This window comes from Megalobrama amblycephala, linkage group LG1 (assembly GCF_018812025.1).
Source record: "Megalobrama amblycephala isolate DHTTF-2021 linkage group LG1, ASM1881202v1, whole genome shotgun sequence".
Classification (NCBI taxonomy): domain Eukaryota; kingdom Metazoa; phylum Chordata; class Actinopteri; order Cypriniformes; family Xenocyprididae; genus Megalobrama; species Megalobrama amblycephala.
Genome location: NC_063044.1, coordinates 30,028,121 through 30,042,237, shown reverse-complemented (window position 1 = coordinate 30,042,237; position 14,117 = coordinate 30,028,121). Strand labels below are relative to the sequence as shown.

Genomic DNA, 14,117 nt, shown 5'->3' with positions numbered 1-14,117 from the left:
TCACAGTCATAGATCCTTGTTTTAAATGATAGAGTTGCTCACCAATTGAATCCTAAGAAAGGCGCCGGTTTAGCCATGGGACTGGCGTATGCTGGTGGTGAAGGAAAAGTGCTGGGTGGTGCGGAAGTGATCGCTGGTGGATTGGCGCTGAATGTACGGCGCATGGCGTTGACGAGCTCTTGGAATGGGTCCGTGTTGCTCATACTGGTGTGAGTCGGTTGTAGTCCGGTCTTCTGTTACAATCACAGAAGGGCAGAGACACTGAACGTATATAAGAGAGGTGTTTATTTTCACAACCAGATGAACAACACTTAAGCAGGTGAGAGAATGGCAAATCTTCAGATGAATGATAATGAATGGAATGGTAATACTGTCCTTTGAATTGAAGGTGACGGAGGATGGCAGAATGCGGGTTTCCAGACGAAACTAAGACGTTGGACTTCACACATGACGAAGGAGCACACAGGAGAAGACTAGGAGACAGACTGGAGAACGGTAAGTAATCCAACGGAGTCCTTGAGGTAAGCATACAAGTAAGATTCTAACGAGACCGGACAATGAGTGTGTGTGTGAGAGAGTCCTTTATACTGCTGGTGATGAATGTGCTGATGGCGTACATGTGTGCATGATTAGAACTCTGGTGACAGGGTGCGTTGTGATTGGGTGACAGTGGAGCCTGGCGTTTCTGTGACAGTGGGATCTCAGTTGTCATTTATGTCAGACTGTACGACAGTCGAGACACATTAAAAACGGACGTGCACATGAAAACTTGTCCAGAGTATTACATCCTCAACCCATATACATTCGGTGACAGTGAGCTACATTACAAGCAGGACTGAAATGGTGGCTAACAAAGAAATCTACTGTTAATTTTGATAATGGCTTGTCTTGAAAAACAAAGACTATTTTACATTCATTGTAGAAGAAGTCACACTGCAGGTCTGTGCGCCAAATCTTCTGACACTGCCAGAATTTCGTCAGAGGTAAAATGTGACGATCAATGGTCATTAATCGTCTGTTGGTGAACATGTCAAACTAGCAATCAAAGACTACAGATTTTAGGCTAGGATAATAGGAATCTTTAAGGATTTGCAAAATTTGTCTCAGACAACCAAATCGTGGCCAAAATCGCACAGTGTGCACCAGCCTTTAGAGTGTTCCTGCTTAGCTACTGTTCAGACGCACTTGCTTACTGCTCTTGCTTTTATATTTCATCTCCTAATTCTAAAATTCAGTAAATCAGCACAGTGCTCAAATGACAAAGCTTAGCAGCAATGCTAAAATTATAAACTCTTGTCACTGGAAGATTACAAAGGGGAATTTTTATCTGACCAGTCTCCCACTGACACCAGCCATCAACTTACATTCCAGAGAAGGGAAAACACAGCTGTCTACATTCAAAAGGATAAGAAAGTAAATGCCTCCTCTGGTTCAAGAATCTACTTGCTACACAAAGTGCCATAGACTTCTACAAAAGATTGCAGTTCTTGAAACAAATTTACTTGCGGGACTACCAAATCAGATGGAATACACAGCAGAGCTTCGTGATAGACTCACTCAGCATATAGCCATTGAGTCCAATGAATCTAGTGGTCCTTAACAGGCCATACTGAGTGTATAGAAACAAGCAATAACTGATCAACACACTAATCAATGGCACAAACAGGGAGCGAAACCCAAAGCCAGATTGTCACAAGTATCACATATTGCTGCAGTAGCATCCTCTTCCACAGATACAGCTATGTCAAGGATTATAAACACTGGTGTCCTACCACCCCAAATACATCTTGAGAACAGATTTGAAGTATTAATGAATGTGGGTGAGGAATCCCCAAACGTGATGAATGTGGGTGAGGAATCCCCAAACATGATTGGACACCGATTGAATCAGCCAGCAGCTAACACTGATGCTAACTGGCGCTCAAGGTCGAGGAGACAGCAGCACTCAGCTCAGAGTGCAGCCAAGCCCAGGACTCTGATAGTGGGTGACTGCATAATCAGAAACATTAGTAGCAAAACTACAACTACATGCTGCCTTCAGTTTCTGATGTAAACAGGGAACTTCAGAACATTCTGATGAAATATAAGACTGCAAATCGACTCATCATTCATGTGGGGAAGAATGATATTCAGAAAGAGCAGTCAGGCAGAAGAGTGGCAGACAAAAAGCACCTTGGAGAAATTCAGCAGCAGTGCAAAGTATGAAAAGACAATGCAGAAAAGGTGAGCCCATGTGTGATGCAAAGCTCTCAGAAAAACTGCAACTAGATCCAAATTTGACATTGGATATAACGATAACTAAGGTCAGACAGAATGAAGAAATAAAACGTCAGCAACATCCAAAGCAAGAATAACTTCACAGAGAGCAGAGGGGACAGCTCAGAGAATGCAAGACACTTATAATACAGCTCAGAACATAAAACAGATGGATTCCTGTAAGAGATGTGGGAAAAGTACACAGCACCCATGGAAAACGTGTCCAGCCAGATTATCAGAATGCAAAAAATAACACAGAAAGAAAGGACATTTTGCTGCAGTTTGCCAGTCAGCTTAAAGACTTGAAGCGATAGTCAACAGTTAATATGAGTCTACTTTCTTGAGAGCGATCCAGACCCAAAAACAAGAGAATATGTGGCAACAGAAAATCCTGGTTAATAAAGAGCCCATCACTTTTAAAACAGATTCAGGTGCAGCAGTCACGGCAATTCCAGCATCGATGTATTCAGCTGAAAAGCAAGGGAAACTCAAAGATTCCAAAAAGATGATCTTGGGCCCTAAAGTGTAATGGGTATTCATATTATTCATCATAGACATTAATACTGAGAGTTGGTGCAGTTATAGTTCTGTTCAATATATAGAGTGGTTTTGGGTTGACATTGTTGATTGTTTTAAAGTAAATTTAGTTAGGCATTATTATTTTTTTATTGTTTTATTTTGTAATTTTATAATAGAGCCGTTGGTCTGAAATCGATTATTTGTTATAGTGGGGTTTGGAGTAGATCCGTTTATCTGAGATCGGTTGCTCGTGTCGAGCTTTCTCTCGCGATATCGCGAGAGCTCCTCCATGCGGGCGAGCGCTATCAGGTGAGATCGCGAGAGCTGGCTCATACGAGTAAACGTCATCATATGGAAAACATCACCCATTACGTGTCGTGATCTTTCTCCGTCTATTACCAGGTAACGGATTACTAAAGTTAGTATGAATCAGTTAGAAAATGAGTTTAAATGTTGATGACGTGTTTGTTTTATCTTAAAGTGTAAAAGTTTTATTCTGAGTGTGTTAGTGTGTGATTATGCACGGAGCACGTTAGGCCTGACGCATGGTGGCGTAATGTTAACATAATTTCGCCATGTGGAAAAGCTTAAAGGCTTTTATATAGTATGTATCACGTTTCATACTGTTTATTGTTGTAACAGTTTATGAGTTATATATGCATATTCATGTGAAGAATGAGACATAGTCATATACATATAGATATGTGATCAACTTGTATGTTAATATGAGTCTTGTGTTTAATATGAAAAATACGAGTAAACGTCATCATATGGAAAACATCACCCATTACGTGTCGTGATCTTTCTCCATCTATTACCAGGCGTAACAAAAGCGCATGCCTGCAAAAGGTCAAAAGGAGAATCCGGCAGGATATATATGTTGCAACGGATTTAGTGATGCCGCTGCTGAGACTGCCTGCAATCCAAAGCTTAGTTACTGCAACAGATAGCCAACTAACATGAACCTAGAGAGCAGCACAAGGCAATGTTCACTAAAGTCTTCTCAGGACTCTGGAAATTGGAGGGATTATCAGGATATCAGGATTTGCATCGATCTCACAAGATTGAACGAGAATGTGTGCAGAGAAAGACACACTTGGCGGAGTGCTCATGCAGAAACAGAAAAATGGTGAGTGGAGGCCTGTTGTATACATCTCAACAGTGTTGGGGAAGCTACTCTGAAACTGTAGTTTGACAAGCTACAAGCTACTCATAAATTAAAGTAGTTAAACTACTGTCAAGCTACCCTTTTGAAAAAGTAGTTAGCTACATTACAAGTTACTATCAAAAAGTAGCTGGCTACATTGAAAGTACTTTGATTTTTTTATTTTTTATTTTTATTTTTTTAAATAACATAGCTTATTACAAATAACTGGATACCTGTTAATGAAGAATGTTTAAGCAAGATGTTTGGGGTTTTTAAAACAAAGCAATAAACTACCATTATGATTTCAAAGCGTACTGTTTTATTTTGTAAACTATATCAAAAGATACAATACTCAAATGTAGCCTATAGAAAAAAAAATCACTTTGTTGTTTGTGATGTTTTAGTAAACTTTAAAAGTTGATTATTGCATTATTGCTTGACGTTTCAGCTTGAGGGGGAGGAAACCTAGCCAGTCGATTTGGTCAGTCACACTTACATTATTTGAGATATTTGTATAGTAACCTTCCAAATCTACACTTTATGCACCATTCAAGTGGTTTTACTGAATCTGATTACATAGATCAGCAGCAAGCGAGAGGTTGTCGTGGCAACCAGATACATCGCATGCGAATTGCGCTACGTCTATTTTTGAACGGTTTGCAATGAACACGTTGCAAATAATGCCATATAAACATGTTTGTCAACAGAATGGCAAAGTGTGTTTTTTTTTTTTTTCTAAACAATTCAAGGAGTTGTAATTACTCGCTGCTTTAAAACAAATATTTGTTGGGCACGGCGCACAATAAGCAGGCATACAAACACTTCATATTTAGTAAATCCTACAGGAAATCGCCGATTAAGCAGTTTATATTATAAAATCTATGCTTAAGTTTTGCTCTGTCTAAATTTAATAACATTTGCATGTACATGGTCCTCTTCCAGACATTAATGCTAGAGCCGCTACAACCGCTACGTCCTGCTGATCAGATCACCTTTATGAGATTGTCCGGGTCCGGATTCAACAAACACGGCATCGGCATAGGCATCTTCATCTAACTTTATTTTGGTTAGCTCAGGAAGTTGTAGGACATAAAACAAACGCTTGAATATCCATTCACGCCACACTACAGACGAGCAGTATGTTCCATCCCAGCTAGCAAAAAGTCGTCTATTAGACGTTGAATAGACGTAAACCTTCAACGTCTAATTACGGTCCACTGAAGGTTGAAAATGAAAATTGAAAAGACGTCAAATTTGTCCAACTTTTCAACGTTGAAAACAGGTCGATCTTCAACGTCTAATTACGGTCCACTGAAGGTTGAAAATGAAAATTGAAAAGACGTAAAATTTGTCCAACTTTTCAACGTTGAAAACAGGTCAATCTTTAACGTTTACTAAATGCCTATTGTCAATTCTCAAGTCCACATTAACATGCCAAATAACACTTTATATTAACATATGAATGAAACAAAGCTTTAAAGGGTTAGCTTATAATAACTTTATTAAAACAGCACATTTTAAATAGTGCAAACAGTCAAATAACCAACACAGATTTCACATTAGAGTCAGTGCAATAAACATAGGTTGGTCCAGTAACCAACAGATTTCACATTAGAGTCAGTGCAATAAACATAGGTTGGTCCAGTAACCAACACAACACAGTTCACTTTCCAAGAGTCAACAAAACACAACTCTAAGAAAGAAATGTACACTAAATGGTTACACTTTGCGACCTCCACCTCCAGCTCTCCCTGGAGCATGTTTAAGTGTCTCAGCCATGGCAGCCCTGATTTCCACTTCTGTGGCTGTTTTACTCCACTTCATTACTGCGGCTGCAAAAGAAAATATATTAGATGGTGCATGAATAAACCACATGTTACATCATTACGCTGCATTCACACGGGGCGTCAACGCTTGATGGAGGGCGTGTCTGAAGCTTGTGTTGACGCGACCGTTATAGTGATTACAGCCAATCACATTACTTTCCGGTGTTGCACGAACGCAATTGGCTGCGACTGCTCTAGGGTATTTGCATAGGGCGATCTGATTGGATGACGCCTGCGTTGGCACTTGAAAAGTTGAGAAATCTTCAACTTCTGCCGCTTTCAACGCGAGTGAAGCGACGCGACGGAACCCACAATTCAGTTCGGCAACGCATGACGTCCCCCATTCAAAGTAAACGAGAAGCGTTAACGCCGGCGCCCCGTGTGAATGCAGCATTAAGGCCCCTACTACACATTGTATTTATTTTTTGTCAATTAACAATTGCATGGATTTGCATACCTTCCCAAAAGAAATACAATTGGTAAGCTAAATTAGATATATACAGGTGCTTCTCAAATTAGAATGTCATGAAAAAGTTAATTTCAGGAATTCAAATTAACAGGTGAAACTAATATATTATATAGACTAGTGGTGGGCCGTTATCGGCGTTAACGTGCTGCGTTAATGTGAGACTCTTATCGGGCAATAAAAAAATATATATTGCCGTTAAAGGGATAGTTCACCCAAAAATGAAAATTTTATGTTTATCTGCTTACCCCCAGCGCATCCAAGATGTAGATGTCTTTGTTTCTTCAGTAGAACACAAATTAAGATTTTTAACTCCAAACGCTGCCGTCTGTCAGTGGTACAATGCAAGTCAGCGGGAACTTGGACTATAAAAGTAAATAAAACACGACAGACAAATCCAAATGAAACCATGCGGCTTGTGACGGCACATTGATGTCTTAAGACACAAAATGATTGGTTTGTGTGAGAAACCGAACAGTATTTATATCATTTTTTACCTCTAATACACCACTATGTCCAACTGTATTCATCAATCGATTCGTGAGGTCTGATCGCGCTCTGACAACGGCAGTGATGTCTCGCGCATATACTTCAATGAGTTCTAGACATCACTTCCGTTATCAGAGCGCGATCAGACCTCACGAATCGATTGATGAATACAGTTGGACATAGTGGTGTATTAGAGGTAAATTATATAAATACTGTTCGGTTTCTCACACAAACCGATCGTTTCGTGTCTTAAGACATCAATGTGTCGTCACAAGCCGCAGGGTTTCATTTGGATTTGTCTGTCGTGTTTTATTTACTCTTATAGTCCAAGTTCCCGCTGACTTGCATTGTACCACTGACAGACGGCAGCGTTTGGAGTCAAAAATCTTAATTTGTGTTCTACTGAAGAAACAAAGACATCTACATCTTGGATGCGCTGGGGGTAAGCAGATAAACATCACATTTTCATTTTTGGGTGAACTATCCCTTTAATCTATTCTCAAAGTTGGGTTGGGAGCTGGGTCTATTCTATGCAAGCTATGATGACTTTCACCTTGATATTTTAGCGCAGATGTATTCCTAGCCGAATTGACCCTTCGTAAAGACCCGCCCCCCTTAGTTACTGTTGCTTTGTCTGTCAAGCTGTGGCGCTGTGACGCCACACAGTGATAAATGCATCACGGAGCAAAGAGGAACACTGACAACACGTCGACAGACAAGACAGAGCAGGTTACTTATGATATTAAACCAAGTCCCAGCTTTAAAGCTGTGTAGTTTTTTAAGAAATTCAAACAATAAAAACCGTTTTGTTGCTCTTTAATGTGCCGTGACCATGGTCGTGACAGATTGCTGTAGCGCCTCAGCTCAAGAGGCTCGTAAACCGATCATCTCTTACTACGAGTCCATTTATAGCATCAAATAAACATGAATGAACATGAGAATCAATGTTGTTTCAAACGTGGAAATATGTCAATATACAAAATTTTTCAAGTTTAACTCCACCGAGGTTAATCTTCTAACTCCTATGCTTTGTTGGACGAAATGGCGGATTACTTTTAGACACTAATTACATCCCAAATGACGCACTATACACTATGCACTTCTACACTATGTACTTGTGCACTGCACTCATCCATGTAGTGTGTGAATTATATAAGGTTATTTTGTCATTTAACAACGGAGTCTGATCCTCCCTTCCCCTCCTATTACGTAATTAAAGCTGCGACAGTTGAGTGCACAAAGTGTCCAACATTCCACACTTCGTTTTTTCCGTTAATTTAGTGCATCATCCGGGTATTTAAAGTGCACTTTTTCTTTTTGGAATTTTCTGTGTGAACACACTACTGCACTATTTATACTTAAAAACGTCATAGAATAGTGCATAAGTACGCCAATTGGGACGCACCTATTATTTGGGTAGCTCACATATTCTGAATGTCTTCGGCAGAATTCAAATGAGCCATTTTAATCTAGATTAATTCCAAGATTAATCTAGATTAAAAAAATTAATCTATGCCCACCTCTAATATAGACTCATTACATGCAAAGTGAGATATTTCAAGCCTTTGTTATAATTTTGATGAATATTGGCTTAAACCCCCAATTTCAAAATCTCAGAAAATTAGATTATTACATAAAAAAAAAAAAAGAAAAAAAAAAGATTGTAAATACAGAAATGATGGCCCTCTGAAAAGTATAATCATGCATATGTACTCAGCAGGGGCGATTACAGGATTTAATAAATGGGGGGACCAAGAGAACTAGTGAGGGGGGCCCATGGGAAATCAGAAAATTAAACTAGAAATAAGTTATTTAGAAAATAAGCACGATTTCAAAAATATTTGAAATGCCCAGTGCCTTAATATAGACACCACACAGTTTTGTTCTAATACATAAAAATAAAATAAACTCCGTTTAAAAAACCAAGTACTGAGTACATATGCATGATTATACTTTTCAGAGAGCCAACATTTCTGGATTTAAAATCCCCCTTTTTTTTTAAATCAATTTTGATGTAATATTCAAATTTTCTGAGATTTTGAATTTGTGGATTTCATAATCCATAATCAAAATTATAACAAATAAAGGCTTGAAATCTCTCACTTTGCATATAATGAGTCTATATAATAAATTAGTTTCACCTGTTAAAGGTCCAATATGTAGGAATTTTGTAATAAAATATTACCAAATCACTTGAACAGTGTTATATATTTCCTGCAGTTGTGTACTTACAATATCCCAAAAGTCCCCAAAGATTTTTAATTTCAGAGAAATTTAAAATTTTAAATAATTGTCCATCCCAGAAATTGTTTTCACTTGTCGCCTGTCACTGACGTAATATCCACGTTCTCCCTGGTTTCCGCTGTAACCAGAGCCCTCTGATTGTAACCAAGGCGACAGACGTGGACAACTGTGTAGTTCGAAATGTCTATCTGCACACTTGTTGTTTCGTTCAAACATTATGGACCATGGCAAGCAGACTTTAGATAAAAAAAGGAGAACTAAAACGTGGATCAACATCAGCGCGGTGTTTTCGAGATGTCGAGAGCTCTACGTCCGAGACTAACTTCCACTTGACGCTGCTCTTACATGTACTTTATTAGACAGGTAAGAAAATGTACGTAAAACTAATCAATGTTATATAGTTTACATGATGAAATGTTAGAATAGGATCTGTATGTTATTCTAATGTTGAAATTACTGCTAGTCTCATACAGACAAACTAACACATAGAATAACATTATAACTTACAATACACTAGTTTAGTTTGATCGTGTAACGGTTTGACCAAGTGAAACAGCGCTGCAAGTTTCATTCGTCTAATAAACTGAGCTGTGAGTAGTAATTCAACACTTCCGTGTATTTCGGTAGAATTGTCAATATTCCTTTATATTCGCGGGACTCGTGTCGCATGTCTTGTAAGAGGTTAGCAACCCCTAGCGGCGAAGAAATTTACATATTGGACCTTTAAGTTGAATTCCTAAAATTAATGGACTTTTCCACTATTCTAATTTGAGAAACACCTGTATAAACATGAAAAATGCAGTTACCTTTTACCACAGAGTAAAGAACGGTATCCTGGAAGGCTTTTTTCTCACTGCGACCCCGCCCCTTCATGTTGAAAGTAGCCATTAGGCTGTTGGTGAAAAGCCTGAGAAAACATGCAGAAAATCGTATAGTGAGGTCAACGCCTACATTCTACAAATATTCCTTTGTGCTTGCATTATTCCTAATGAATCGTCTCTTTCTGCATTTATGCTTTTCTATGTGCTAAGAGGAGGGCAAACAGAGCAGGCAATGAGTAAAAATTTAACTGCATAATTACATTCTATATTCTGAGCATGTGACAGTTGTTTAATACCTGTCCATTACTTTATGGACGCAGTCTTTGTTATTCCTCCCTCCCACCTTTGAGAGCTGGGACACCTGTACATGACACATGAAAAGCCATTCAATACATTATGAATAAACCAATGGTGTTGTAAATATACTGATTGTTGCCAGATTGAGCTTAAAGCTTAAAACTAGTCATGTTGACTCATCCATACAATAACACATCCTATAAAGCTGTGTGCATGTTAACAGATGCTGCGAAAAGCATATTTTTTGCACAATATAGATAATTTAGACTTTTTGGAGACTTGGAGGTCTAGTCTTATTGACAGTTTAGTCCAATTTCTGTAGAAATCATACCCTTTGTTCCCAGAGGTTGCGTTCCTTGAGACGTGCCTCTTCTTCAGCAAAATCTTCAAAGGTTTCTAGCCTAGCAACATGGACAGCAGAATTCAGCGGCTCATAGTGCCTTCCGACTCTTTTTATCTCATCAAGAAGTTCAACTAGCTTTCCAAGCACTGACTTCTGGTATTCTGTGGAAGAAAATACATTAATTAATTTATTTTTGTTACTTTATGATTATTAAAGAATCATACAATAATAAATATTGACCATGGACGTACTAGCTTGAGACATGGGGAATAAGCCTCTCTCGGACTGTGATGGCATTTGAACTCCACGCTGAGGTGTGCGAGAACGCCTAGATCCTGAAAAAAAAAAAAAAAAAGTTGAAGCTCATTAAGATTTAAAGACAGCTGCTCCTGCAATAATGTCAGTAAGTGAGGTAGGAGAATTGACAACTATGAAGAATGCAACTGATCATGGACTCACTGGATGAGGACGCCCGACTCTTTCTGCTCCCGGACTGTGATGGCTTTCGAACTCCACGCTGAGGTGTGCGAGAACCCATAGATCCTAAAAAAAAAAATGTATTAAATGAAAAACAGCATTGAAGCTCATTGAAATCGTTTTTTAAAGACAGCTGCTCCTGCAATAATGTCAGTAAGTGAGGTAGGAGAATTGACAACGATGAAGAATGCAACCTGATCATGGACTCACTGGATGAGGACGCCCGACTCTTTCTGCTCCCGGACTGTGATGGCTTTTGAACTCCACGCTGAGGTGTGCGAGAACGCCTAGATCCTGAAAAATAAAAAAAACAGCATTGAAGCTCATTGAATTCATTTTTTAAAGACAGCTGCTCCTGCAATAATGTCAGTAAGTGAGGTAGGAGAATTGACAACGATGAAGAATGAAATTAATCATGGACTCACTGGATGAGGACGCCCGACTCTTTCTGCTCCCGGACTGTGATGGCTTTCGAACTCCACGCTGAGGTGTGCAAGAACCCATAGATCCTAAAAAAAAAATTATTAAATGAAAAACAGCATTGAAGCTCATTGAAATCGTTTTTATAGTCAGTTATCCTTTTTAAAGACTCACTGGATGAGGACGCCCGACTTTTTCTGCTCCCGGACTGTGATGGCTTTCGAACTCCACGCTGAGGTGTGCGTGAAAGCCTAGACCCTTAACAAAAAAAAAAAAAAAAAAAAAAAAAAGTGTTGAAGCTCAATGAAATCTTTTTTTTGCTCCTGCAATAATGTCAATGAGTGAGGTAGGAGAATTGACAACTATGAAGAATGCAATTGATCATGGACATGAAAAAAAAAAAAAAAAAAAAAATAAATGTACTAGCCAATTTAAAAAAAATTTTTACTGACTTACTGGCTGACTCTGGACTAAATGCTTCTAAGGATTCAGACCTTGTGGGTGAACGGTGATGCGTTGGACAAGAACATCCAGAAACTGAAAAAGGAACAGGAATGGTTGAAATACTTTGTTTTGAACCCAGACTTAAAAATACTTTATATTCCATTTGCATTGTGAGCAAGTAGAATAAATAAAAACATGAAATTACTGTCTGAAGATGCAGGACTCTCTGGTTGTCTAATGGTGGTGTTAGCCAGTTCTGGGGGTGCAGGTAACTCGAGCAGCATTGCATTTTGTCCTGTGGTTGTTAAAAGAAATTCCAAAACCAGAAGCAGTACAGCAACTTAAATGACAGAAAAACTCTTATTGCCAACCATTCCCTGAAGTTTGATGACTGAATTATACCACTGGACCAGCCCAGCTATTTTACTCACCCTTTGGCGGAGGAACCGGAAGCAACACTGTATCCTCTAGACAAGAACATGCACAATGAAATTAATCACAGTAAGATAACGATGAATACTAATACAGTTTACACAAACAACTTAAACTGTACTCACCCTTTTTCTTGTCTGGCAAGGACTCATCCTCCTCAGGAGACAAATCTGACCCTGCCAATATTATATTTGTCACTTATGATATGTGATTGTTTACATTATATGCTCATTGTTTAATGCATGTCCTTAAATAGGACCAAATAAATTACCTTGAACATAATCTTCAAATTTCCTTCTTTTCTTCATTCTCTTTTGACTGACTGTGTCCTCCTCTTCGGTTTGAGCTGAGGTGTAATTATATTTTTCACACTCCTGTCGGCTTACTAAAAATCAAGAATGAACACAAACACTACTAACGATAGTAATTAGGGCTGGGGGATATATCGTAAGGAATTGTCACGTGCATTTCATCAGTAAAGCCGGTTCCCTGATTACCGCTAAATCGCCATCACCTGCTTTCAAATGGAGCGGCATTTAATAGACAGAGCCGTAGTTCACTGACAAGCCACACAATTATCGCGTTCATTATCGCAGATATCGACTTTCGATAATGAACGCGATTTTGCGTGGCTTGTCCGTGAACTACGGCTCTGTCTATTAAAAGGCGCTCCATTTGAAAGCAGGTGATGGCGATTTAGCGGTAATCAGGGAACCGGCTTTACTGATGAAATGCGCGTGACAATTCCTTACGATATATCCCCCAGCCCCAATAGTAATACGTATTTGAGTATTATAGTATTGTAACTAAAAAAAATTAATTAAAATTAAAAAAGCCAGAAATAACATTCAAAATATATATATATTTTTTTCACCTGATGTGACTTTGACTTTAACAAATTCAAAGCTTAACCAGTCCTCTTGTGGTTGTAAAAGGCGCTTATGTGCCACAGAAACGTTTTTTTAGAGGCCATCGGACCACTTTGGTCTCTGTGTCAATCCAGTTCAATGGCAAAACTCCTTCCATCTGCTTCCCATTCTCCACCCAAACAGCCCGTGCGTATACCATTGCCTGAAACACAATTAGATTATTTAATTTAGAACTACACATTTCCTTTTCTACATGATGCTAACAGTGCACTACTATTTTGAATAATAGTAAATATTACATACGTTACTTGTGTTCATTTCCTGTGCTCCATTCCATGGAGGAGAGGAAAAAGGACATGCCCTTGTTCACAAGGGAGACAAGCAACTTTCCGGTAAAGGTCTTTGGTTTGCAATAACTTTGTCTTTGTCCGTTTTCTTTGAACATAGACTATATTCAATAGCCTTGACTCACATGGCTTCTTTAAAAAGTCTCTTGTGTCCTTTTGGCTCAGCACATCACATACCAAAGTTCCATCTTGCCTTTTTTCCTTCACAAATGCAAAATTTTCATTGTGAAGCATAAAGCAGTGGTCTTTATCTTTGGTTGATATATAAAAACATGACCTTGGCTCTTGAGGCTTGTTGATGCCTTTCTTTGCATTTTCGATCTCACTCATCCGCTTTGTTACTTGAGCGATTGGATTGTGGCTATTTTTGACCAATTTTTTTATTACTTGCAGATGATTTTCGAATGGGAAACATGAGATGTCATTTAGTGAACAGTTGAAGCGAGAAGCATCTTCATGCAGATGCAACAGGCAGTGCACATTGTAGACTGCAAATGTTTTTCCATAAAGGTCATCACACCTTTTAACGAAGTATTTTAGAAGCTCCTCAGCATATGCAATATATGAACGTCGTGTGTTCTCATCAGAGCTCAGCAGGATTGACAGAGCCACTGTCAATGTCAAAAAGTGAGTATACACTTCACGTGAAACTACATTTCGAAGAACATTTGGTCCAGTATATAAAACAAACTGTCGAAATTCAGTGGCTTTCCATCTATC

At 38.8% G+C, this 14,117-nt stretch overlaps 1 protein-coding gene across 5 annotated transcripts; it reads right to left on the bottom strand.

The window, feature by feature from the left end:
* Positions 1 to 5,396: 5,396 nt before the first annotated feature.
* LOC125267334 (serine/arginine repetitive matrix protein 2-like) lies at positions 5,397 to 13,510 on the bottom strand. Of its 5 annotated transcripts, none has more exons than XM_048188863.1 (15): positions 13,056 to 13,440; positions 12,453 to 12,566; positions 12,307 to 12,357; positions 12,181 to 12,216; positions 11,955 to 12,044; positions 11,762 to 11,842; positions 11,480 to 11,563; positions 11,311 to 11,394; positions 11,096 to 11,179; positions 10,868 to 10,951; positions 10,660 to 10,743; positions 10,397 to 10,569; positions 10,065 to 10,129; positions 9,754 to 9,854; positions 5,397 to 5,754 (listed from the first exon to the last, which is right to left on the bottom strand). In XM_048188863.1, exons 2-15 carry the CDS (start codon positions 12,487 to 12,489, stop codon positions 5,642 to 5,644), a joined length of 1,167 nt encoding a protein of 388 aa, XP_048044820.1. In that variant the 5' UTR covers positions 12,490 to 12,566; positions 13,056 to 13,440; the 3' UTR covers positions 5,397 to 5,641. The 5 variants fall into 5 exon arrangements, with proteins under 5 accessions (XP_048044820.1, XP_048044837.1, XP_048044829.1 ...); XM_048188888.1 differs by having other exon boundaries at positions 5,655 to 5,754; positions 9,761 to 9,854; positions 13,056 to 13,510; XM_048188880.1 differs by lacking the exon at positions 10,868 to 10,951 and having other exon boundaries at positions 13,056 to 13,451.
* Positions 13,511 to 14,117: the final 607 nt, after the last annotated feature.